This window comes from Oncorhynchus masou, chromosome 1, assembly GCF_036934945.1.
Source record: "Oncorhynchus masou masou isolate Uvic2021 chromosome 1, UVic_Omas_1.1, whole genome shotgun sequence".
Lineage (NCBI taxonomy): Eukaryota > Metazoa > Chordata > Actinopteri > Salmoniformes > Salmonidae > Oncorhynchus > Oncorhynchus masou.
This window is the reverse complement of record NC_088212.1, coordinates 25713775-25741524: the sequence shown is the minus strand read 5'-3', so window position 1 is coordinate 25741524 and position 27750 is coordinate 25713775. Positions and strand designations below refer to the sequence as shown.

Here is a 27750-nt window from a genome sequence, read left to right as displayed (position 1 = left end):
TCCGTCTTTGTGAGAAATGGAGAATACATCAACCAGCCAAACCGAACCCACAGCCTGAGATCAGAGACTGTAAATGCTTCCCCTGTGCAGAGAGGGAGAGAGAGAAGAGTAGAGAGAGAGATGCAGATGTGATGCCTGCTGCTGCAGTCTGGATTGTCTTGTCCGCTCAGCCTAAGCCCATATAAAAACACATCAATAAGAGAGAGTTGGAAGAGATGTAAGCAATGCTCAGTACTGTCTGTGTTATCCGATTGGGATATCGAGTAATGTTCGTCAGGATGTGCTGATAGAAGTATGGTGAGGGAGCTCTAGGTTAGTGTTGATGAGAGCATGCTTTAGATTAATAATTGAGTGATATATATTTTTATTTTTATTTCACCTTTATTTAACCAGGTAGGCTAGTTGAGAACAAGTTCTCATTTGCAACTGCGACCTGGCCAAGATAAAGCTTAGCAGTGTGAACAGACAACACAGAGTTACACATGGAGTAAACAATTAACAAGTCAATAACACAGTACAAAAAAAGGGGAGTCTATATACATTGTGTGCAAAAGGCATGAGGAGGTAGGCGAATAATTACAATTGGAGAGATGGATGTGGGACTGTGTTGTGGTGTCAGCACTGATGAGAGCCTCTTCTCCCATCAACCAAACTACACATGCGTCACTCACTCGTCACTCACTGCGTCACTCACTCCTCAATTTACTTGCATATCAAAAGACTGAATGCTTCCAGATCATTGATTAGATCATTTAAAAAATAAAAAACATATTAATCTGTCTGCTCTGTGTCACAGGTTCATCCAGCACCCAAAAAACTTTGGCCTGATTGCTTCTTTCCTGGAGAGAAAGGTACAGTTTGGAAGATCCTTCACTCCATGCACAGTGATGGACCCTGAGTCCTGGCACATGAGTAGTCTTTTTCACATCTTGTTTTGGAGATGAGGTCCTAGTAATGTTGTGTTTTGTTTCAGACGGTGGCAGAATGTGTCCTCTTCTACTACCTGACCAAAAAGAACGAGAACTACAAGAACATTGTGCGCAGGAACTACCGGCGCCGTGGCAGGAGCCAGGTACTGTAGTTACAGAACTTAACTTGAACAACTTCAAACCACTCCTCGGGCTGTTGCTGTGACCGTATTACCGCCACACCGGGTCATAAAGGCAGTCAAATTCCACGTGACCATTTAGTCACGGTAATTAGGCTTCTCCAAGCTCTGCTGCTGCTGCTGGTCAATAGTAGCCTTCCAAACTTGCTAACTGCCTGGTACTCAGCACTCTGTTGTTCCTCTAATCACTCTGACATTGATGCAAATGTGATCGAAAATTTTATCAAACACGTCATGTGAGCTCAAGTTGCGCAACATTTCTACAGGTTATGCAATTGCGTGAGAAAACAGAGAGATGGCATCTACTAAAAAGAGGAGGATCCCATCAGCTTTCTATAGACTAGGCCTACTATATTTGTTTGTCAACTTTCCTAATATTAAGCACATTGCTTATCTTTACAACAAGCCTATAGCTTACCTGGCTGGCATGATAATGAACCACGGGAAAAGCTTCCTCCATTCGCTGTTTAAGTGCATAGATGACGTGTTTCTTTCACTGCCCCTGTTTTGAGACACGTGCAAATTTCACGTAGATATTATTTAGTGTACCGTACCAATCAAAAGTTTGGACACACCTACTCATTCAAAGGTTTTTCTTTATTTGTACTATTTTCTATGTTGTAGAATAATAGTGTAGACATCAAAACTATGATATAACACATATGGAATCATGTAGTAACCAAAAAAGTGTTAAACAAATCAAAATGTATTTTATATTTGAGATTCTTCAATGTAGCCACCCTTTGCCTTGATGACAGCTTTGCACCCTCTTGGCATTCTCTCAACCAGCTTCACCTGGGATGCTTTTCCAACAGTCTTGAAGGAGTTCCCACATATGCTGAGCACTTGTTGACTGCTTTTCCTTCGCTCTGCTGTCCAACTCATCCCAAACCATCTCATTTGGGTTGAGGTCAGGTGATTGTGGCGGCCACTCATCACTCGCCGCCTTGGTCAAATAGCCCTTACATTGCCTGAAGGTGCTGGGTCCTGTTGAAAAAAGTAACGATAGTCCCACAAAACGCAAACCAAATAGGATGGCGTATCGCTGCAGAATGCTGTGATAGCCATGCTAGTTAAGTGTACCTTGAGTTCTAATAAATCAGTGTCACCAGCAAAGCACCATCACACCTCTTCCTCCATGCTTCACAGTTGGAACCACACATGCGGAGATCATCCGTTCACCTGCATCTCACAAAGACACGACAGTTGGAACCAAGAATCTCAAATTTGGACTCATCAGACCAAAGGACAGATTTCCACCAGTCTAATGTTCATTGCTCGTGTTTCTTGGCCCAAGCCTGTCTCTTCTTATTATTAGTGTCCTTTAGTAGTGGTTTCATTGCAGCAATTTGACCATGAAGGCCTGATTCATGCAGTCTCCTCACTGCAGTCAGTCAACTGTCAGTTGACGTTGAGTTGTGTCTGTTACTTGAACTTTGTGAAACGTTTATTTGGGCTGCAATTTCTGAGGCTGGTAAAGCTAATGAACTTATCTTCTGCAGCAGAGGTTTCTCTGGGTCTTCCTTTCCTGTGTCGGTCCTCATGAGATCCAGTTTCATCATAGCACGTGATGGTTTTTGCGACTGCACTTGAAGAAACTTTCAAAGTTCTTGTCATTTTCCGTATTGACTGACCTTTATGTCTTAAAGTAATGATAGACTGTCGTTTGAGAGAGGTAACATACCCATGGGACTCTGTCTGAGCAGTGGGATCACTAGAGGATAGGTCATCAGGCAAGCAGCACACCGATTATGTGACACGTGCCATTGTGCTCCCCCTTCATGTCAGCACTAATGTGTCCGTATTGACAAGATTTTTTTTAAACAGGTGGTTTCCCATTGCTAATTAGCTCCCAGTTATTACTTAGGCCCAGATCGGGTGTTAGGCATTTAATCCAACAGTGTTGTGGTGGGTGCTAATGAAATGGTGCATTAATTAGCCAGCGACCTTTCTGTGGTCGTGGCTGGGTGTCTCCTCATTTCTCCCAGAGACACCTCATCTCATTACCTAGCTAGTGAACGTTTAGCTCAGCACACAAACACTACGGGTTCGTTAACAGAGCTGCTTGAGCACTGGGGCTAATGCTAATAACACAGGGAGAAGAACATAGGGAGGGAATCGAGGGAGTCGGCGAGTGAGAGATTTGTAGGAAAAGAGAGAGGGAAATGGGAGAGTAGAGCAAAATGCTCAACAGGACCACAACAGCTAACGTTAATGACACCTAGAGAGAGAACAAGAGGCGGGTGAGTACGTAGTAATAACAACAAAAAAGCTCATCAGCACCCAGCCTTGATTAATATATATATTTATATATATATATATATTGTTTTGTAAAGCAGAGTAGCAGAGCAGAGATACAGTAGCAGGCTTTTAGATATCACCTGCCTGGGCCTGAATCATTTAAGACTCCTGTGAATGGCCATGCTGTTCTGTCTGTTTAGGTGCATGACTCCATAGAGATAATGGCATTCTATTGAGATGATTGGGCTGCTGTTTGTTGTCTCCAGGTTCCCAGTGGGAGGGAGGAAAGGAGGGAGAGAGGGAGGGGGAGAGAGAGGGAGACCATGTTTATCCACTGAGAATCAATCAGTGGTATGGCTTTTATTTGCGTTGGGTTGAGTTAATCTTTGAGAGAGGTGGGACATCAACTCTAGTGACATGATTCAAATGGAGGAAGGTATCCCTGTGAGAGAGGTCCATTTTGATTTAGCCTCCCCCTCTCTTACTCTCTTTCTCTCCCTTTTTTGTGTTTCCATGCCCAGAGCTAGATGTAATGCCTATGTTATTAAAGTAGACATGGGATTGGATTGGCTTCACCTCTAGCTATAAAACCATTTACAGAGCTGTAAGACAAATACCTTAGCACACAGCACAACTCCCATATACTGAGGCAACTGTCCTTTACAATGCTCAAATAAGTGTAGTTTCCACCAGTTATAACAGTGTTAGTGGCAGGTCTTTGGCAGTCTGCAGTATTTCTTTCATGATATGAACCTGAGACCAGACAGACAGGAAGTGGAAGAGGAAGTGGTTCTGGGTGCCAGATGAAGGAAGACATATGGGCTGTCCTTGTGGTGTACCTACTGGTATTGATGGCAGAATGACCTCAACACTACTACACAGCTCATGTTTTTGTGTGTGTATATAGGTTCTTATGCGCATCTGTGTGCGCCTGTTCACACCATGTTTCCTGTTACCAGGGATCATGTTTGTAACTAACTAAATGTTGTCGTCTTTTCTTCCACCCCAACAGCATGGCCAACAGCAGCAGCAACAACAGCAGCAGCAACAGCAACAACAACAACAACAGCAGCAACAGCAGCAGCAGCAACAACAGCAACAACAACAACAAGTGAACCGCAGCAGCCAGGAGGACAAGGAGGAGAAGGAGAAAGAGAAGGAGGGAGAGAGGGAGGAGGAGAAGACTGAGGGGGAAGAAAAGGAGGATGTAATGAAGTGAGTTTGCTTGCCTTCTTCTCTCTAAAATAAGTTAGATTTGTTTGCCCTGACTAGATCAGGAAAGGTCATCATCATAACCCTGACTAGATCAGGAAAGGTCATCATCATAACCCCGACTAGATCAGGAAAGGTCATCATCATAACCCTGACTAGATCAGGAAAGGTCATCATCATAACCCTGACTAGATCAGGAAAGGTCATCATCATAACCCTGACTAGATCAGGAAAGGTCATCATCATAACCCTGACTAGATCAGGAAAGGTCATCATCATAACCCTGACTAACCCATCACCCTGACTAGTCAGGAAAGGTCATCATCATAACCCTGACTAGATCAGGAAAGGTCATCATCATAACCCTGACTAGATCAGGAAAGGTCATCATCATAACCCTGACTAGATCAGGAAAGGTCATCATCATAACCCTGACTAGATCAGGAAAGGTCATCATCATAACCCTGACTAGATCAGGAAAGGTCATCATCATAACCCTGACTAGATCAGGAAAGGTCATCATCATAACCCTGACTAGATCAGGAAAGGTCATCATCATAACCCTGACTAGTTCAGGAAAGGTCATCATCATAACCCTGACTAGATCAGGAAAGGTCATCATCATAACCCTGACTAGTTCAGGAAAGGTCATCATCATAACCCTGACTGACTAAAGGTCATCATCATAACCCTGACTAGTTCAGGAAAGGTCATCATCATAACCCTGACTAGATCAGGAAAGGTCATCATCATAACCCTGACTAGATCAGGAAAGGTCATCATCATAACCCTGACTAGATCAGGAAAGGTCATCATCATAACCTTGACTAGATCAGGAAAGGTCATCATCATAACCCTGACTAGATCAGGAAAGGTCATCATCATAACCCTGACTAGATCAGGAAAGGTCATCATCATAACCCTGACTAGATCAGGAAGGTCATCATAACCCTGACTAGTTCAGGAAAGGTCATCATCATAACCCTGACTAGATCAGGAAAGGTCATCATCATAACCCTGACTAGTTCAGGAAAGGTCATCATCATAACCCTGACTAGATCAGGAAAGGTCATCATCATAACCCTGACTAGTTCAGGAAAGGTCATCATCATAACCCTGACTAGATCCGGAAAGGTCATCATCATAACCCTGACTAGTTCAGGAAAGGTCATCATCATAACCCTGACTAGATCAGGAAAGGTCATCATCATAACCCTGACTAGTTCAGGAAAGGTCATCATCATAACCCCGACTAGTTCAGGAAAGATCATCATCTCTTACTTTTAAAAACATCTGTTTTTATTTTTCTCACTCCCAGTAGGCGACCAAAAGCCACATTTTTAAGATTCCTTATTACATTTTTTCAGAGTATTAAACCTGCAGTGCCTTCAAAGTATTCACACACATACCCTTTTTTTCCACATTTTGTTGGGATTAAAATGTATTTAATTTGTAATGTTTTGTCAATGATCTACACAAAATACTCTGTCAAATTGTAAGGCCCTTTTTGTTGAAGCTCCTTTGGCAGCGATTACAGCCTCTAATCTTCTTGGGTATGACACTACAAGCTTGTATTTGTGGAGTTTCTCCCATTCTTCTCTGCAGATCCTCTCAAGCTCTGTCAGAGTGGATGGGGAGTGTCACTGCACAGCTATTTTCAGGTCTCTCCAGAGATGTTCGATCGGGTTCAAGTCCAGGTTCTAGCTGGGCCACTCAAGGACTTTCAGAGACTTGTCCCAAAGCCACTCCTGCGTTATCTTGGCTGTGTGCTTAGGGTCGTTGTCCTGTTGGGAGGTGAACCTTCGCCCCAGTCTGAGGTCCTGAGTGCTGCGGAGCAGGTTTTCATCAAGGATCTCTCTGTACTTTGCTCTGTTCATCTTTCCCTCAATCCTGACTAGTCTCCCAGTCCCTGCTGCTGAAAAACATCCCCACAGCATGGTGCTGCTACCACCGTGCTTCACCGTACGGATGGTGCCAGGTTTCTTTCAGATGTGATGCTTGGCATTCAGGCCAAAGAGTTCAATCTTGGTTTCATCAGACCAGAGAATCTTGTTTCTCATGGTCTGAGAGTCCTTTAGGTGCCTTTTGGAAATCTCCAAGCAGGCCGTCATGTGCCTTCTACTGAGGAGTGGCTTCCGTCTGGTCAATCTACAATAAAGCCTGATTGGTGGAGTACTGCAGAGATGGTTGTCCTTCTGGAAGGTTCTCCCAACTCCACAGAGGAACTGTAGAGCTGTGTCAGACTGACCATCGGGTTCTTGGTCACCTCCCTGACCAAGGCCCTTCTCCCCAGATTGCTCAGTTTGGCCGGGGGAACAGCTCTAGGAAGAGTCTTGGTTGTTCAAAACTTATTCTGTTTAAGAATGATGGAGGCCCCTGTGTTCTTTGGGACCTTCAATGCTGCAGAAATTTGTTGGTACCCTTCCCCAGATCTATGCCTCGACACAATCCAGTCTCGGAGCTCTACGGACAATTCCTTCGACCTCACGGCTTGGTTTTTGCTCTGACATGCACTGTCAACTGTGGAACCTTATATAGACAGTCATGTGCCTTTCCAAATCATGTCCAATCAATTGAATTTACCACAGGTAGACTCCAATCAAGATGTAGAAACATCTCAAGGATGATCAATGGAAACAGGATGCACCTGAGCTCAATTTTGAATCTCATACTTATGTTAGAAAGGTATTTCTGTTTTATATTTTACATTTCAATAAACCTGTTTTCGCTTTGTCATTATGGGGTAATGTGTGTAGATTGAGGGAGAAAAATGATTTAATCCATTATAGAATAAGGCTGTAACGTAACAAAATGTGTAAAAAGTGGTCTGAATACTTTCTGAATGCACTGTATATTGGAGAGATAAGAATGCAGCCAATGCTATGTGTTTCACTAGATATAAATGGTACTCCTCTCGTCTATTTCATGTTTGGGTGTGAAAATGATTGTTTGTAACCTCAGATACTCTTTGCATATCTGACGAAATGCGGTTTCACTGTTAGCCCTAGTTCTTGTGTTGTGGCCATGTTTAGATAATGTGTCATAGATTCTCTGTATGATTTTCAGTTCTTGCTGTAACTAATATGTTTCTTGTAATTCAGCAGAACTCTAGCCGATCTGTTGCGTAATCCTTCTCCTCCTACTTTTATAAACAGCTGTTTTCCTGTTTTTCTTCTCTCACTCCCAATAGGCTACCAAAAGTCACATTTTTAAGATTCCATACTTATTTTCTTTTTCGATGGGAGGAAAAGTGATATGATTGACAGCCTAGCAACAACGTTACCGTACTGTCGGTTGCTACAATAATCCAGCAAGTCTCCAGAGCTGGGAGCTCCAGAGTGTGTGATCTGCTGTGTGATGCTGCCTTGCCCTGGCATCTCTGTAGGCACAGTTCCAGCGTGATGGAGAGGAGGATGGTGAAATATGTCAGTGCTTCTGAGCACTGCAATCTATGTGAGCAGTGGAACAGCACTCACTCAATGCAGTGTTGTTGTCTTCATGAGAATCGCATGTTTCACAGGGAAGAGCAGTGAAGGATGGAAGTCCATCATCATCATGTCCAATCTTCTAGTGACGCTCCCAGCTCTCTGAATAGAGGTTGGACAAGTTGGAGTTGTTTGGTGCTGCTGACAAACAGAACAGTGAACAGGAGTTGTCCTGCCTGTCTGAATGAGTGGTGTTGATCATGATGAAGCATCTTCAGTTCTTCCAGTACTTGGCCTGAGGATAGCAGGCAGAGGAGTCCCTGACTCCCTCTGCCCCTGTGGTGGCTGCCTGTAACCCCTGGCACAACTGGCACTGCTATATCTGGTGTGCAAGGTAGCAGGACAGGGCCGCCTTAGAATAATGGACCAGGTGAAAATGAATGGAAGAACACCGGCTACAAAATCACTGTTTATCTGTTAGCCTGCCATGACACTGACGGGATATATCGCCTTGCTTGCAAAACTCCAAACTACTCTCTCCTGAGCCTTGAGGCCTATGTGTGCGCGTGCCTGTGCACGTCTGTGTGTGCTTTGGCACATAGTGTAGTTATTTTCAGTTTTTTAACCCAGACAGACCTCTGCACTTTGTCAGGTTTTAAGTTAACAAACTAAACAGTACATGTGCAGGCAGTGAGGAAGAGGGTAATCATGATGATGTGACTGACACTCTCCCTGCAGGGACGATACCTCTGGTGAGGACGGGGAAGACAAAGAGCCCACGGTGGCCTTAAAGGGTCGCCGCACGGCTAACAGCCAGGGCCGGCGCAAGGGCCGCATCACCCGCTCCATGACCAGCGAGGTGGAGGAGACCGCCACACCGCCGCTCAGCGGTGACCTCGGTACGTCTCACACTACTGCTATAGTCTACACTGCATCTTCACCCACTGCTCTTTTCACCTGACTACATTTTCATCACACAACTCAAACCGAAAGAGCCAGGGTCTCTTTGAGCAGAAATATTTAATGTCTATATTTTGGTCTGAAATGTCGCTGATTGGCGGTATGTTTGAAGGAAGGAAAAATATGGCCATGATATTGCTGAAGCATGTCTGTTTAGTAGGTCCACCTGATTTAATGTGAACTGAGCACATGAACACTCCCGTCATTGCTGTGTTTATTTCCCTTCTGATATCCCACACCACAAGGGTGCACTGTAGATCTGTCTCAAAACAATTTGACACACGTGCACCGAATGCACACACACCTTGGCCTGGAAGGTGCCTTTAAGATAATTTTTGACGAAACAAGAGAGACCCAATAAATTGATACTTAATGAGAAAATACCAGGGATGCTTTAAGAAATGAGGAGATGGGAATCTCAATGGCCAGTGAATGGAGGAACGTACAATGAACCTACATAAATGTATGTAGTTCAGTCCTTGAGCTGTTCTTGTCTATTGATGTTCAGTATTATGTCATGTTTTGTGTGGACCGCAGGAGAGTAGCTGCTACTTTTGCTAATGAGGATCGTAATAAAATACCAAAATACCAGAAAGACTGTCGATAAATCGCGTTCACATTGTTATGCTGCGTCACGCGGTTGCTAAGATAATCATCACGCAAATCCCTTCTAAAAGTCAGATTATGAGTCAGTCTGCTTATTTTCCTCAACTATGTAATGTCACGATTTCAAAGCTATACGATATTACAGAGAACAAGTTAATTATCTCACATCTCGGAAAAGATTTGTAATGTTGTGCTTTTTGTTTACGTAATTCATGCTAATTTGGGGTTTTTGAGCGATTTTTGTTTTATTTTTATTTCACCTTTATTTAACCAGGTAGGCCAGTTGAGAACAAGTTCTCGTTTACAACTGCGACCAAGCCAAGATAAAGCAAAGTAGTGTGACACAGACAACAACACAGAGTTACACATGGAATAATCAATAAACAAGCCAATTACACAATAAATAAGTCAATGACACAGTAGAGAAATCTAAAACAAAAATCCAGAAAATCACATTGTATGATTTTTAAGTAATTCATTTGCATTTTATTGCATGATATAAGTATTTGATCACCAACCAACCAGTAAGAATTCCGGCTCTCACAGACCTGTTAGTTTTTCTTTAAGTCCTCCTGTTCTCCACTCATTACCTGTATTAACTGCACCTGTTTGAACTCGTTACCTGTATAAAAGACACCTGTCCACACACTCAATCACACAGACTCCAAGCTCTCCACAATGGCCAAGACCAGAGAGCTGTGTAAGACATCAGGGATAAAATTGTAGACCTGCACAAGGCTGGGATGGGCTACAGGACAATAGGCAAGCAGCTTGGTGAGAAGGCAACAACTGTTGGCGCAATTATTAGAAAATGGAAGAAGTTCAAGATGACGGTCATTCACCCTCAGTCTGGGGCTCCATGCAAGATCTCACCTCGTGGGGCATCAATGATCATGAGGAAGGTGAGGGATCAGCCCTGAACTACACGGCAGGACCTGGTCAATGACCTGAAGAGAGCTGGGACCACAGTCTCAAAGAAGACCATTAGTAACACACTACGCCGTCATGGTTTAAAATCGTGCAGCGCACGCAAGGTCCCCCTGCTCAATCCAGCACATGTCCAGGCCCGTCTGAAGTTTGCCAATGACCATCTGGATGATCCAGAGGAGGAATGGGAGAAGGTCATGTGGTCTGATGAGACAGAAATAGAGTTTTTGGTCTAAACTCCACTCGCCGTGTTTGGAGGAAGAAGAAGGATGAGTACATCCCCAAGAACACCATCTCAACCGTGAAGCATGGAGGTGGAAACATCATTTTTTGGGGATGCTTTTCTTCAAAGGGGACAGGACGACTGCCCGTATTGAGGGGAGGATAGATGGGGCCATGTATCGCAAGATCTTGGCCAACAACCTCCTTCCCTCAGTAAGAGCATTGAAGATGGGTCGTGGCTGGGTCTTCCAGCATGACAACGACCCAAAACACACAGCCAGGGCAACTAAGGAGTGGCTCAGTAAGAAGCATCTCAAGGACCTGGAGTGTCCCAGCCAATCTCCAGACCTGAACCCAAAAGAAATCTTTGGAGGGAGCTGAAAGTCCGTGTTTCCCAGCGACAGTCCCGAAACCTGAAGGATCTGGAGAAGGTCTGTATGGAGTAATGGGCCAAAATCCCTGCTGCAGTGTGTGCAAACCTGGTTAAGAACTACAGGAAACATATGATCTCTCTAATTGCAAACAAAGGTTTCTTTACCAAATATTAAGTTCTGCTTTTCTGATGTATCAAATACTAAGGTCATGCAATAAAATGCTAATCAATTACTTAAAAATCATACAATGTGATATTCTGGATTTTTGTTTTAGATTCCGTCTCTCACAGTTGAAGTGTACCTATGATAAAAATTACAGACCTCTACATGCTTTGTAAGTAGGAAAACCTGCAAAATCTGCACTGTATCAAATACTTGTTCTCCCCACTGTATATACAGTGTGTGCAAAAGGCATGAGGAGGTAGGCAATAAATAGGCCATAGTAGTGAAGAATTACAATTTAGAAGATTAACACTGGAGTGATAAATGAGCAGATGCTTATGTACAAGAATAGCTTATGTACAACTCCCTGAAGTTGGAGACTTTTTATCTCCCTCACCAACTTCAAACATCTGCTATCTGAGCAGCTAACCGATCGCTGCAGCTGTACATAGTCTATTGGTAAATAGCCCACCCATTTTCACCTACCTCATCTCCATACTGTTTTTATTTATTTACTTTTCTGCTCTTTTGCACACCAACATCTCTACCTGTACATGACCATCTGATAATTTATCACTCCAGTGTTAATCTGCAAAATTGTAATTATTCGCCTACCTCCTCATGCCTTTTGCACACAATGTATATAGACTCCCTTTTTTTTCTACTGTGTTATTGACTTGTTAATTGTTTACTCCATGTGTAACTCTGTGTTGTCTGTTCACACTGCTATGCTTTATCTTGGCCAGGTCGCAGTTGCAAATGAGAACTCGTTCTCAACTAGCCTACCTGGTTAAATAAAGGTGAAATAAATAAAAAAAATAGATACGAGTGCGCAAAATAGCAGAAAAGTCAATATAAACAGTATGGGGATGAGGTAGGTAGATTGGGTGGGCTATTTACAGATGGACTATGTACAGCTAGCACCCAATTGACTCCTATTCACTCCTTGGAGTGCACTCCCCTTCCCAGAATTGCCCAGAATGCACCACATGGCTCATTGACAATGTAGGGCAACGTACACAATGGGCATTAATGCGAGTCTCCCCTTCTAATTTCTTTAAAGTATCCCGAACGTACTCATTAAGGCAGCAATACTCATCTGTCTCAGCTTTTTATTCTCTCTGCAGTTTGCAAGGCTGCCTTTATATGCATGCACACACACACGCTGTAGCTGTAGGCGATTAGGGTTTTGATGTTTCAACACTTCAGTGAGTGGTTGGTTGCTCCTGCTGCTGTGGGTTTGTCCCTGGGAATCCCCAGGTGGCCTGATCCAGCCAGAGGGGCTCTGTTCTGATCAGTATCTCTAGTGTCTCCTCTCACTGTTACTGGGCTTGTTTCTCCGTCCTCGCCTGCTGTTATTGTGCCCGTCACAGCCCTACAGAGAGGACACAACAGCACTGAAACCACAGCTCCTCTCCTCTTCTCGTTTTCTTTCCTGTCTTCTCTTCTGCCAGGGTCAGGCTGGTCCCTACTGTAGACAGTTGGAACAACCACTTATTATGTCTCTAATCATTAACTGACTTTCTCCTCTTAAACTAACAGCCCCTGTCGACCGGCTCTACTGTGCTGCACCAGCAAGCAGCAAAGACAACCCTGCCCCCTAGCTTTTCTCTTTTCTCTCTGTCTCTCCCTCTCTCTCTCGGTCAGTCGCTCGCTCGCTCTCTCTGTCTACTTGAGACTCCCCTCCCCCTCCCTCCTGCCCGCTTTCTAACGTGGTGGTTCTGCTTTTATCCTTTCAGCCAATCTGGAGATGAATGAGAGCTCTCGCTGGACTGAGGAGGAGATGGAAACCGCCAAAAAAGGTAAAGACAAATCGAACAAAAAACAAGTTACCTCTGTGTTTGAAATACGACCCAGCAGCGCCATTGTCATTCAAAAGACAACTTTCCTTGTCAAAGAGAAAACCGCCCATAGAATTAGCTTGGCAAGGTTTTCTCGAAAGTGGTGACAAGTGCATGTGCCTGTGACTTCCTGTCAGACGGGCTAGGCTGCAGCCACGTGTTGTCTGTCTGTCTGTCTCTCTCTGTGTCTGTCTCTCTCTCTCTGTGTCTGTCTCTCTCTCTCTGTGTCTGTCTCTCTCTCTCTGTGTCTGTCTCTCTCTCTCTCTGTCTGTGTCTGTCTCTCTCTCTGTGTCTGTCTCTCTCTCTCTGTGTCTGTCTCTCTCTCTGTGTCTGTCTCTCTCTCTCTGTGTCTGTCTCTCTCTCTCTGTGTCTGTCTCTCTCTCTGTGTCTGTCTCTCTCTCTCTGTGTCTGTCTCTCTCTCTCTGTGTCTGTCTCTCTCTCTCTGTGTCTGTCTCTCTCTCTCTGTGTCTGTCTCTCTCTCTCTGTGTCTGTCTGTCACTCTCTGTGTCTGTCTGTCACTCTCTGTGTCTGTCTGTCACTCTCTGTGTCTGTCTGTCACTCTCTGTGTCTGTCTGTCACTCTCTGTGTCTGTCTGTCACTCTCTGTGTCTGTCTGTCACTCTCTGTGTCTGTCTGTCACTCTCTGTCTGTCTGTCTGTCACTCTCTGTCTGTCTGTCTGTCTCTGTCGAGCTCTGTCGAGCTCCACTCTGCTGCTCCGCTGCCTGACCCAGGGATGTGTCCTACACGCCTGCCATGGCTGTTTCTGAAGCCACTGTAAAAGTCCCACCCTCTTATCTTTGGCTAGAACAGCGCCAACTGCAGAAGTCTGTTTACTCTTTACATGGCCTGTTTATTGTCTTTGACTGAAGATTACCCTGGCCCCGCCTGGCCTGTGGGTCCTGCAGAGAGAAGGTGGCTGTGATTTTGCCTGTCTTTTTGCTGTGGTGTAGTTGTGTTGCGTGTGCTGCACACAGCTCAGTCTACAGCAGTGGTAGGTAACGAGATTCACCTGCAGAGTGTATGGTCGATGGTCCACAACGTAATTATAATAACTTGTACTCTGCAAATTGACCACAACTAAGCCCAATAAAATATTGTATTTGACAATAACAATCATTCCTTAACTTGATTACTTTGAGACAAGATCACATACGTCTCTTTTTTTATGGGAATACTTGGGAACAGATTTCCTCAAAAACTTTACCGAAAAACTTTGGGGGGGCCCCCCCAAAAAATACCTTGTGGGACGGTTTTGGCCTGTTTTGATGACATGTCATGGATTCTCTGTATGATTATCAGTTCTGGGTATGACTACTACCTGTCTTGTGATTCAGCAGAGTACTTGCCGATCTGTTGTGTAATACTATTTTTTTCTAAAGAAGGTCCTTTATCACCATGAATGTGCTAGTGAAGGGAGAAATCCTATGCAGCAGACACCCAGTCATTCTGTCTCGTGGTGTGGCGTTTCTCCTGCTGCTGGCAGTCTGTAGACTCTGTCTCGGGGGTTGTTGTAATGACTGGCGCTGGCCCTTGAACATGGCCCAGCGTAGTAATCCTGCTTAATGTCTTCAACTCCATTCTCCCGCACTGGGATTAGTGGGCCGCTGCATCCCAGGGGATTAGTCCTGCAGCCCAGTGGGAGTTGGGCTTCTATGAAGGGCTTATGTAACCACAACCACAGGGCCCCTGTCTGGGGGGGAGGGGGATCTTTAACCCCACCCCCCACCCCACTCCACCATTGCTCATCAGCCAGTAACCATGCCTGCCAAAAGGGCTTCCCCCTCCACGGCTCCTCATATGTAGAGTAGCCCACCAGTCCCGCTCCCCTAACCCTGGCCTGAATGTAATGCCAGCCCGACAGTCAAGGTGCACACTACACTTCCAGGCGCTTGACCTGTTTTAAGTTTTAAGAGGCTTACATCTCCTCATGCTAATGTGTTTGTCCCTTGTGCTAAATAGATCTCAATAATGACATTCATAGCATGGCAGCATTTCAGCGTGGCAGTGCCAGGAATCCCCCATGGGATGGCAAGGCCACAAACTTCGACGGATTGCCCTTGTCTTTCCTGGACAAAAAGCCTGGCATCTTTAACAAGGGATTGTAGAACTTTGTTAAGTCTCCCTCCCTTGTCCTTGTATATCCCTTTTAGTGTATGTGTGGTATGTGTAATTAAGGTAGGGCTCTATGCGCGCCTTAGTTGAACAATTTTAGGAGCACCCAAATACATTTAGGAGCACAATTAATGTATTTGAGGGAGAGTTTTTATTATAAGAGCTTTTTATTATAATTATTAAAAGTTCATATGAATAAAAGTTTGAGTTTTTTTTTTTTCCACCTTTATTTAACCAGGTTGGCTAGTTGAGAACAAGTTCTCATTTACAACTGCGACCTGGCCAAGATAAAGCATAGCAGTGTGAACAGACAACACAGAGTTACACATGGAGTAAACAATTAACAAGTCAATAACACAGTAGAAAAAAAAGGGGAGTCTATATACAATGTGTGCAAAAGGCATGAGGAGGTAGGCGAATAATTACAATTTTGCAGATTAACACTGGAGTGATAAATGATCAGATGATCATGTACAGGTAGAGATATTGGTGTGCAAAAGAGCAGAAAAGTAAATAAATTAAAAACTGTGGGGATGAGGTAGGTGAAAATGGGTGGGCTATTTACCAATAGATTATGTACAGCTGCAGCGATCGGTTAGCTGCTCAGATAGCTGATGTTTGAAGTTGGTGAACTTCAGCGATTTTTGCAATTCGTTCCAGTCACAGTGTGCCATGCTCAATCAAGTACAATGTACCCTTAAATATTTGAGTCACTTTGGCGAAAGAAAAATGTTCAGCTGCCCCTTTAAGGGGCGGGCCAGTTATGTGGTGGGACCAATCATATATACACTAGAGGGCTGACAAGGGCAATGTTTTGAAGCCACCACACCTCCGTCTTAACACTCATCCTCCATTGTAAAAAGATATAGATTTTGGAAGCAATAGAAATGCATTTATTAATGTCTAGATTCATTTTTGACACATTTATTATATTACAGACACCTAAAAGCATACTTTTCAATTATGTTATTTCAGTTAAACATAAAAAATAAAATAATATAATATATAACATACTAATGTTACTGTCCCCACTACAACTAAATACTTAAATACATGTAATTTTGTCTCTAAAACATTTAATGTAAATACTGTAGAATTCCATCCATTACTATGGAGGACTGCTCCTACTGGGGAGTGCCAATATGGCCGACTGGTGGCTTCAAAGGTTCTCATCGGCCAATAAGTTCATCACAAATACAGGGTATATATACATCATTGGGTGGGACGCCCAGGTCTGTCTGTGAGAGAAGATTCTCTGACGTCTCTTCCCTAGCAGTTGAGCAAGCTCAAACTAACATTGAAAAACAACTTTTTTATTTATTTTACCTTTATTTATATATGTTTTTTCTCATTGAGATAATATCTCTTTTCCAAGAGAGGCCTGTAAACAAAACGATGTAAATAACCAAGAAACAGGAGTCAGTCACATTTAGTAGACTTTCGGGTAAATTCAACCAACTTCTATGCCTGTGCACTTTTTAAAATGAATCTTTCAGCACTTCACTCACAGTGCGCAGAGCGCCCAAGGCACTGTTGCTGCTCGAAGTGAGATATATGGGACTCTAGTTCTTTGTGTGATTAGCTACCAGCAATGAAACAAAACGGCAGAAATACCTTTTTGCTGTATATCACAACTCGCACATATGCTCATACGTAACTTTTTCAGTTCACACACATCTATTTTTAATGCGGAAATGCGATTTAAAATGGTCGCACTGTAGAACCAGGTAAGGTTGTGTGTGTGTGTGTGTGTGTGTGTGTACTCGCTCCTTGGCTAGTGTTATGTAAGTTCTCTAATCTGGCAGGCTTACTTGGGCAGCCAGGCAGCTGCATAATCGGGTCGCTCCCTCCATGCCTGCGGTAGTACTGTACAGGTCCTTTTAAAGGAGTAGTAGGTAGAGCTCTCTCTGTTGTGTTCTGCTGTGCTCTGGACTGTTGGAGTGGATCAGGCCAGAGCATTCTCCCCCCTTTCCTCTCGCGCTCCAAACTCTCTCCTCTGGCCTCCCAGTCAGTGTGTCCTGAGATGGCACAGGCCCAGATTGGCAGGAGCTGTGGAAGATTATTATTTATTTTTTTCATTTTCGCTCTCTCCCTTTCTCGGTGTTGTTGTAGACTGGAGAGGGGTCACATTCAGGATGAAAAGCAGGTCAGTCAGGAAAAATGTGAAACCCTTTATGCTTTCTCATGGTATCAACATCATCTCCCCCTTTCTCTTCCTTTCCTCCATTGTCCCTCTAGCTCAACTCCCCTGCTCTCACTCTCTCTCCTCTGTTTACCCTCAGTCTAGCTGTGTATGTGTTAGAGAGAGAGTAAGCAAGCAAAAAAGAGAGACTGGGGGAGGGTGTGTGTGTGTGTGTGTGTGTGTGTGTGTGTGTGTGTGCGTGCGTGCGTGCGTGTGCAGCTCTGCCTGCTGGCAGTGAGAGTGAAAGAGGGAGGGAGGGGGAGTGAGAGAGGGGAGAAAAAAGGGAAAGATAGAGGAGAGATCAGATGAGGGGAGAGGGAGGCTGAGCACATAGCACAGTCCCACTTTCCTGTGAAAGTCCTCCCAGACAGCAGCCATTGGGGAAAGACCCGGCGGAGAACAACGGACTAGCCCTGACGGAGAACGAGTGTGGGGGAAGTGAAAGGGCGAGGAAAAAGCAAGGGAGAGGCAAGACGCAGAGCATGTGCTGTTTTGAGCATGTCAACCTGACACTGGCTCTAGTATCAGGCCAGCAGGAGGGGTGTGGAGGCTGAGCTGAAGCCTAGCTGTTTTCTTTCTCTGCCCCTCTGGAGTGGAATCACTACCTGCCTTCTCCACAGAGATCAGACTGCCGATAGCGTGATACAGACCAGGGGCACGAAGGACAGCTGGAGTGACAAGCACATGAGAAGGAGGACACTCACCCCCTGGCTCTGACTAGGTGTTGATTGTGCTGTCGATGGGAGGAGCTTTTATGGAAATGGAGCATCGTAATTGGTTGATTGATTTTGCCACCTGCTCTAGCTGAGCAGCAGCTGATTGGATGCCTGCTTCCTCTTGTGTGTTGCTCCACTGGCCAGGACCTGAGGCCAATGGAACTGGAGCTGCTTGGGATGGTTTCTGTGCTCTGGTTAAACTGAATGGACTGGATCTGTGAAAGTGAGTCGTAACAAAGTGACCCTTGACTTCCAGTGAATTAATTGCAGTGTTATTGCTTCAAGTTCACTGGGTAGAGCAAAGTGTGCGTGTGTGTATATGCGTTCTTGTGGGTGTGTGTTCTTGGTGTGGCACGTAGCATGGTGTCTGGCTGGACTTGTGTGCTCTGGGCTCAGTGGGCTGTCTCCCTGCACCCCGGGACAAGGCTGTAAAAGGTTAATAGGTGTTGATCACGTGTTCTCTCTTGGAACAAACCTGGTCGTCTGGCCCGCTCTCTCTTTCTGTCTCTCACATCTCTCCTGCTTTGCCTTCCACACCTGTAATTAATATTTAAAATGAAATACCCAGTCTAGTTTTAACACTTGATGGGTTGTACATTCACACAGGCCCTGAGAGGGAATATGACAGTCAAGCCTTGGACTGAGGTAGTGTTTGTGGATGGATATTTGAGCTATATTTATGCAATTAAAATAAACAAAAATGTAATTTCCTCAAGCAGGAAAAATTTGGATCAGGTGCACCAAAACAGGTGCAAATGATTAGGAAATAATTAGAGAGTACCTTGGGAGGGTCCAGCCTTCCATAAAGATTAGATTAACCATATGAGGATGTGGTAAAACACCATGCAAATATCAGAAGACCTATCCGAGGCCCTCAAAAGACACATAATTGATGATCATGAGTCTGGGAGTGGGTTACAAATCCATTTCCAAGCAATTCGAAGTACATCATTCCACTGTCCAAGAGATCATCTACAAATGGGGAAAATTCCAGACCACTGGCAGTCTAGCAAGGACAGGTCGTCCCACCAAAATCAGCCCAAGAGATGACCGAAAGGTGCTCATAGAAGTCTGTAAGAACCCCAGGGTAACATTAAGGGATCTACAGGCCTCTCTTGCCACAATCAATATCGAAGTGCATGAGTCAACTGTCAGAGACTACACAAACATGGCCTACATTCACCTGCTGTTGAGGTGGTACTTTTAACCTGTAGTAAACTTTTGTTGGGTAAATAAATAAAAGATGGATAGGAGATGGTGCAGGCCTGGTGCTTTGTAAAGTGTTGTCTTATCGTGTGGCTGTTAGTGTTGTTCTACTGCCTCCGTTTGGAGATATTATCTTGGGAACACATGTCTCAAGTTTTTTGTCCTAGGAAGTTGTTCAGTGGGTCCATGCCCACTGATAACGGAGCATGGCCTGGCCCGCGAGAGTCTTTCCTCATGCCAGAAGCTGTCAGGCTGGCACAGGAAACAATTGGGCGTTGTAAGCTCCTTACAGCGGCTACTGTTAATGAGCTGCCCTTAGCTGACTGGACACTCTGGGCTTGTTCCACATTGCAACCACCATTGCAGGCGACTGCCGACTGACTACTCTACAAATCACCTTGTATCATAAGTAGCTACTCATTATTATTTGTAGATCAATCAGTCACAATTTACCCACCATGCCTCATGGATGCAGTCAACTCGAACGTGCTCACTCACTCACTCACACAGTAGCAGTGTGGTCCCAAGACAGGTTGATCTGTCTCAACGTTGGGCACAGCAGGGCTTCTAGCCTTTTGTGTAAGGCACTGTCATGTGGTTGACCGGGAAAAGCACCAGTATTTATCAGAATGACCCCAGCCCAATGAGAATTAGGGATGTCATTAGTTAGATTGATATGACAGGTTCAGCTAAGAACAACACATGTGTGATTATGCAATTTGACAAAACTGTTGAGCTGGAGGGGAGGGAGGAAAATATCTTGGACTCAACTGACAGATGTTTATTGACAGACCGTCGTTCTTCATGTAGTAAATTAGATTTAAATGATTATTCTATGTAATAAAGTCCTGGCCTGTCTGCATGTGCTGTAGTCTAATCCTTGTCCATGTTTCTTCCAGGTCTTCTCCAGTATGGTAGGAATTGGTCAGCCATCGCCAAGATGGTGGGCTCCAAAACTGTGTCCCAGTGCAAGAATTTCTACTTCAACTATAAGAAGAGGCAGAAACTCGACGAGATTCTGCAGCAGCATAAAATGAAATCGGTAATGTCTCATCTTCCTTTCTAGAACAGTTAAATGATCAACTCTTTCAAAGGAAACCTATAGTCTGACCTAGTAATGCACCTATCTTAGTGCAAGCCATTCCTCCTAGTTACAGACAGCAGTAGGCACATTTACCTTGTGGTTCTCATAGTGTATTGTTCCCAAGCCGTGGTACTTAGTGTGTGTTGGGTTTCACCCAGGAGAGAGAGCGTAAGGCGCGGCGTAAAGGCAAAGCTCTACAAAGTGAAGAGGCCAGTGCCCCGTCTGCTGCCGAGGAGGAGGAGATGGAGGGCTCCGGGGCCAGCGGCAACGAGGATGGAGAAGGTAGGAACAACACACACACACTTACAATAATCAACGTCATAGAGGACAGGGAGCCATTGTCAGTATACCGTCCATAAGCAGTTTCAGAATACTTCCATGAACTTGCAATCACTCATTCACATGGACTGATTAGAAACCAGCCATGTACACTTTATGTTGAAACTAGTTTATGAAACCGTTTTCAATCAATTTGAAGGTTATGTTTTTATGATTACGTTATGTGATGACAGTATTTCTTGATTATAAATATCTGGAGTGCCTTGAGAGCTGAAAGAAGAATTAAGTGCAATATGGACTTTTAACAGCATCACAATAATGGCTGTGTAGAACATGGAGTTGAATGCGATTCTGAGAATACAAAGACTGCAATCATCAAAATGAGATTCTGACCATGGGTGCATGAGAATTCAAAGCACTTGGCTAAGACATTCATTATTTAGAAAAATCATTTTTTGCAATGTATCAAATATTTCCACACATGTGGTCTACATACCAACATCTGCGTTTTTAATTCTAGAATCTTCTTTTGGATCCTGGCTGATTGCTCATATTACTGGTAGACTCATTTAAATACCCTGGGTTGATAACGGCCCCTCAACTCACTTTAGGCCAAATTCGCAATACTGTTAACTGTTATTGCTCGTCGTTTCTAGTATATTAGTAACCTTGGCATCTCAATAGCTCAGTCTTTGCATCTAGAATCAATATTTGTGGGAATACTTCAACAGGCTAAATTACTGGTGATTTGAGTATTTTTGGCCCAAAATTAAAATGACATATAAAGTGCATTTGGAAAGTAATTCAGACCCATTTACTTTTTCAACATTTTGTTATGTTGAACATTTATTAAATTGTTTTTTTCCCCTGAATAAATCTACACACAATACCCCATAATGACAAAGCAAAAACATTATTTTTCCCCCCTAGTCCCTGCCACTGAAAAACTCCCACAGAATGATGCTGCTACCACCATGCTTCACTGTAAGGAAGGTGATGAGCAGTGCCAGGTTTCCTCCAGAAGTGACGGTTGGCATTCAGGCCAAACAGTTCAATCTTAGTTTAATCAGAACAGAGAATCTTGTTTCTCATGGTCTGAGAGTCCTTTTAGGTGCCTTTTGGCAAACTCTATGTAGGCTGTCATGTACCTTGTACTGAGGAGTGGCTTCCGTCTGGCCACTCTACCATAAAGGCCTAATTGGTGAATTGCTGCAGAGATGGTTGATATTCTGGAAGGTTCTCCAACCTCTACAGAAGAGCTCTGTCAGAGTGACCACCGGGTTCTTGGTCTCCTCCCTGACCAAAGCCCTTCTCCCCCTATTGCTCAGTTTGGCCGGGCAGCCAGCTCTAGGAAGAGTCTTACTGGTTCCAAACTTCTTCCACTTATGAATGATGGAGGCCACTGTATTCTTGGGGACCTTCAATTCTGCAGAAATGTGCCTCGACAAAATCCTGTGTTTGAGCTTTACAGACAATTCCTTCAACCTCATGGCTTAGTTTTTGAGCTGACATGCACTGTCAACTGTGGGACCTTATATAGACAGGTGTGTGCCTTTCCAAATCATGTCCGATCAATTTAATTTACCACAGGTGCTCCAATCAAGTTGTAGAAACATTTCAAGGATGGTCAATGGAAACAGGATGCACCAGAGCTCAATTTGGCGTCTCATAGCAAAGGGTCGGAATACTTATGTAAATAACATCGCGCACCAGCGACTCCTGTGGCGGGCCGGGCACAGTGCACGGTGTTTCCTCCGACACATTGGTGCGGCTGGCTTCCGGGTTGGATGCGCGCTGTGTTAAGAAGCAGTGCGGCTTGGTTGGGTTGTGTTTCGGAGGACGCATGGCTTTCGACCTTCGTCTCTCCCGAGCCCGTACGGGAGTTGTAGCGATGAGACAAGATAGTAATTACTAACAATTGGATAACACGAAATTGGGGAGAAAAGGGGGGTAAAATGTTATATTTTTTATTTTTATGTAAAAGCCTGTTTTCACTTTGTCATTATGGGGTATTGTGTGTAGATTGATGAGGGGAAAAAAATATTTTATTTTAGAATAAGGCTGTAACCTAACAAAATGTGGAAAAAGTCAAGGGGTCTGAATACTTTCCGAATGCTACATATTGCCGACCCCTGATGTAGTAATTTGTTGATATACCTATAGTCTCAGTTACCAGAATAGAGCTGGAAAGTCCCAGGGTATTCCCTCCACGTTGGTTTTGTGTTCTCCCTCATTGTACAGTGAAAGCCAATTAGGTGGAAAGTGGCATTTTGAGAAATCTGGTTTTAGAGAAAGATGGGGCACAAGAGAGAGGGAAGTGAAAGAGGACGAGGATTTTACATGATAGCAAGATGGCAACGATAGACATGGTTGCCCTGTTCATGGCTCCTAAGCAATTTTGCTGTATTTTGTTTTATCACTGCACTGTTGGATTTTGCTACACTCGTAGTAACATCTGCTAAATATCTGTATGCGATCAATGACATTTGATTTTGATTTACTAGATTACTACTCAGCTAGGCAGCCAATGTAATATCTGCGGTCTTCCATTCTTTATCTGTCCTTCTCGCTCTCCTTTACCAGGTGGTGCTAACAACAGCTCTGACACAGAGAGCCTGCCCTCTCCGCGTTCCTCTGAGGACAGCAAGCCTAAAGAGGAGGGTAGTGGCAGGGCCAAAGCTGGCTCAGACTCTGGGGACAAGGAGGCCTCAGGTTCCCACATGGGCCAGCGAGGAGATGAGAAACCCCCAGGAGAAGTGGGGAATGCCATCAAGCAGGAGGTGAAGACAGAGGCAGAAGAGGGCAGCAAGGAGCAGCCAAGCGAATCCACAGACCGAGACATGAAGCCCCCCACTGCAGATGCAGAGGAGAGCAAGAGCTCATCCAAGAGCTCCAAGAGGGACCATGGGCCCAAGACGGGCTCCCACGCAGACAGTGACTCTAGTGCCACCTGCAGCGCGGACGAGTTGGAGGAGTTGGATAGTACAGAGAAGAACAGGTGGGGGCTCAGGGCTAGGTGGGGTAGGGGGATTGCATGTGAGGGCTCAGGGCTGGGGGGGTTGCATGTGAGGGCTCAGGGCAGGGTAGGGTGGGATTTCATGTGAGGGCTCAAGGCTGGGTGGGGTGGGGGTTACATGTGGGTGCTCAGGGCTGGGTGGAGGGGTTATAGGTGTGGGCTCAGGGCTTGGGGGGCTGTTCAAATTTTATTTGTCACACACATTTTTAGCAGATGTTATTGCAGGTGTAGTGAAATGCTTGTGTTCCTAGCTCCAACAGTGCAGTAGTATCTAACAATTTACAACAATACACACAAATTTACAGTAAAATAATGGATATTAGGATAAACAATGTCGGAGTGGCATTGACTAGAGTCACTAGTGTTCTTCTGTATAGCCCTAAGATGTCAAGCAATTTGTGGCCAATACTCTACAACAATCATCAACATAAACTCTATCTGCCTTTGTGAGTGTGTGCATATGTGCTATAGCTGGGTGATATGTACAAAACCCTTTTAACGATAACTCTAAAGATATGTTTTTAACATTAATGTGCACACAGTTACTTTTTTATATTACCCTTAAAACCACCACTACTACAACTTTAAATTCTGAAGATCAGTTGTCCTGTTAGCTGTCGCCTATATTGACAGACTTCACCTTTCTCTTCACCATCAAACAATATTGTTCTAGTATAGGCAACTTGTCATTATCGATATCAGTAAAATGTCCTCATTTTGTATGTACCTGCGTGCTTCTGTCTGAGTGTGTTTGCCTGCAAGCGCAAATGTGTGTGTCAAAGATGTGGGCTGACGGCTTGGGGGAGTGGTGATTCGTCCTGCAAGGTTTGCATGGTATTTGTTCTGTTTTTTCCATGACAGCAGACTGCATGTATTGGCAGAGCCTAGGGAAACGTTGCCCTCTGTGCCAAAGCAAACAATGGGAGGGAGTGTGTGTGCTCCCCAGTCTCTTGTTTGTGTGTGTGTGTGTGTGTGTGTGGCAGAGGTATATTTGTGGGTTTGTATGAGTGTATCTCTGCGAGTGGGGGATGGGTGGTTAGGCATGTGGGATGGAAACACAATCAGAACCTCTGCTCTCTTTGTGTTTTCATAGTGCGAGATTCTGCTCCAGGTCAATCTGTGTTTATTGGGAAAGCAAATAAGAGAATCTGGGTTGTGGCCATATTAAGGAATGTGTGGGACATCCATTGGCATGCTACTGAATGGGGAACTCTGTGTTCTAGTTACTTCTCTCTCTTGCTCTCTCCTCTACTTCTCTCTCTGTCTCTGTCTCTTTCTCTCCCTGTCTAGGATGACGTCTCCCAGCCGTCCCAGCCTGCTGAACTATGCTCATGATGGGGTCATCTCCTCCCCCCTGCAAAAGCCCATGGATCTGAAGCAGCTCAAACAGAGGGCTGCTGCCATCCCCCCTATTGTGAGTCTTAACACTTTCTGTGTGAGTCAGTGCATCCCCCTCCTCTCATTACACGCCAGGGCCACAGCCTGTATCTTTGTCTCCTCCATCCTTGGAAAGCATATGGAAGCCAGCCAGGTAGAATCAGTAACCGATAAGTCCTTGGATTAGTCCAGCCTGGTCATTCTACCCCCTAGTGGTATTAAGGCCAGCCCTTCTGTAATGACAATACTGCTTCTTACACAGATAACAGCATGGCGAGTAAAATGATGAAGCCCTATCATATTTGTATTAGATAAGCAGGCCAGCTGAAGGAGAGGGGATACATTGACCCAAAGGAGAAACGAGGTGCCAGGCATTAGGGAAAATAAGAGGAACCGGGTCATTAGATGTGGGATCTCCCAGGTGTATATTGTTTGTATTTGTATCTGTTGCTCACCAGGCTTCTCTCTCCTGTGTGTGCAGATGCCCCAGATGCCGGATGGTGGACCTCGGGGTGGGTGTAGTAAGGCTGAGCTGCCCCCCCATGCCCTGGCTCTCTACCAGCAGCAGATCACCATGGCTCATGGAGAGTCCTCCCAGGAGGCCAAGCAGCATGCAGGTCAGCCCAGCAAACAGCACCCCTACCCAGCGCAGGGGGACCCCCATAACATCAGCAGTCCCCGCGTCCACCCACGCAGCCCCTCCGCCAGCGACAAGGACGGTACGAACATCAGCCCTCTCTATCCCTAGCTCCTCTCACCCTCCTGCACAGTCTAAACACAACTCCCTCCTTCAGCTAAACTGTTACTTTGATTCTACGTTGGTGCTATTGTTTAGAAGCTCCTGGTAGCTCTGGATGATTCCATGCTTACTTGAGGACTCTGTCAGTTCCACAGTGTGTTGTCTAAAGTGCTGGTATTGATTGCTGGGCTCACAGTCAGGTATAACCATGCAGCGGGATCTGTGTTAAGTTCAGTCTTGGATATCATTGTGGAGTAGTGCTCCATGTGAGTTAATAGACCTATCCAGACCTAGTCTTATTTCGAAGTTAATTAGCAGATGTTTACACAAAATTCTCCACTGTTGAGCTGGAGTTATAAATAGTCAGACAGACATGGAGGACTGAAGAGTTTCCATCTGGGGATTCGAGCTGCATGGACATAGGGCTGGGCGGTATACCATTTTATGCGAAATACCGGTATTGATGCACGGACCGGTGTGGGTTTTTACTTTACCTTCTATAACGGTATTAGAATTGTTGGTTTGTTAAATGTGATACCTAGTGTGTGACGTCCATTTTTATAGTTTTACTTCGCTACTTGAGTCCTCTCTCTCCACTCTCTCTCTCTATGCCGCTTTCCACACAGACCTAGCCATGGCTCCTGTTACTCAAGGAGAACATTTGATGTTCCTCGACCACGAGACACTTGCCTTCAGTCTGCATGGTCAATGCAGCATATGCAACAATGTTGATGACAATGATGCAGTTGTCACTTTGCTTCTTAATATAAATCTACCAGGATTCTATAATTACACTCCTAGCTTGTGTTTCTTACATCTGCAAACAGCTAGTTTAGCAAGTTATGAGCCGCTGATTATTAGCCGCTAAAGCTAATTGCTAGCTAGCCAATAAATGTACTGAGTAAAAGCAAACGTAGCTAGCTAATACAGCCTGATAATAATAGTGACGGTGTAGACCTAAATCAGCATATTATTTGTGCAACAGTATCTTCTAGATTAAAGAGGAATACGCAAAACAAGAATATGTTAGCTACATGAAGTAGCTAAGAGAGAACATTCAATGTAGCCAAAGATTATAGGGTCCCCTAGGAAACGCCTATCAACACTTTAGTTCCTACCCTGTCATAATAACTCCTCCCTGGCATTTTCATAAGTTGTCATGTCAAACAACACTGTATTAAAAGTGTGCAATATTCTAACTATATAACTAGAATAGACATATTATTTCCATGATTCCAACAGTTAACCCAAGTGTTTTGCTCTAAATCGCAAGTCAAATTGCAACATTTGGTGAAAAATAAGGCCCAGATTGCTTGCACATATCGTGCAGCCCTACGTGGCAGTGTGGAAATTATGTCAAATGCAGAAATTGATGGAAATTATTTTTAAAATTATGTTGAAGTTGAATTGAACAGTATAAAACAATCAGAATACATACACCTTAGCCAGATGCATTTAAACTCAGTTTTTCACAATTTCTGACATTTAACCCTAGTAAAAAATTCCCTGTCTCAGGTCAGTTAGGATCACTACTTTATTTTAAGAATGTGAAATGTCAGTAGAATAGTAGAGAGTGATTTATTTCAGCTTTTATTTCTTTCATCACATTCCCAGTGGGTCAGAAGTTTACATACACTCAATTAGTATTTGGTAGTGTTGCCTTTAAATTGTTTAACTTGAGTCAAATGTTTTTGGTAGCCTTTCACAAGCTTCTCACAATATGTTGGGTGGATTTTGGCCCATTCCTCCCGACAGAGCTGATGTAACTGAGTCAGCTTTGTAGGCCTCCTTGCTCGCACACGCTCAGTTATGCCCACAAATCTTCTACGCGATTGAGGTCAGGGCTTTGTGATGGCCAGTCCAATACCTTGACATTGTTGTCCTTAAGCCATTTTGCCACAACTTTGGAAGTATGCTTGGGGTCATTGTCCATTTGGAAGAACCATTTGCGACCAAGCTTT

General features: G+C 44.4%; 1 protein-coding gene across 1 annotated transcript in view; it reads left to right on the top strand.

Annotated features, from left to right (window-relative positions):
- Nucleotides 1-27750, top strand: part of LOC135540392 (nuclear receptor corepressor 2-like) — a 183427-nt gene that overhangs the window by 119530 nt on the left and 36147 nt on the right. The window contains 10 exon segments of the mRNA XM_064967013.1: nt 797-851; nt 974-1072; nt 4362-4564; nt 8725-8885; nt 12977-13039; nt 20194-20336; nt 20537-20660; nt 23241-23655; nt 24964-25087; nt 25532-25769. Of these exon segments, the coding sequence (XP_064823085.1) occupies nt 797-851; nt 974-1072; nt 4362-4564; nt 8725-8885; nt 12977-13039; nt 20194-20336; nt 20537-20660; nt 23241-23655; nt 24964-25087; nt 25532-25769 (1625 nt within the window).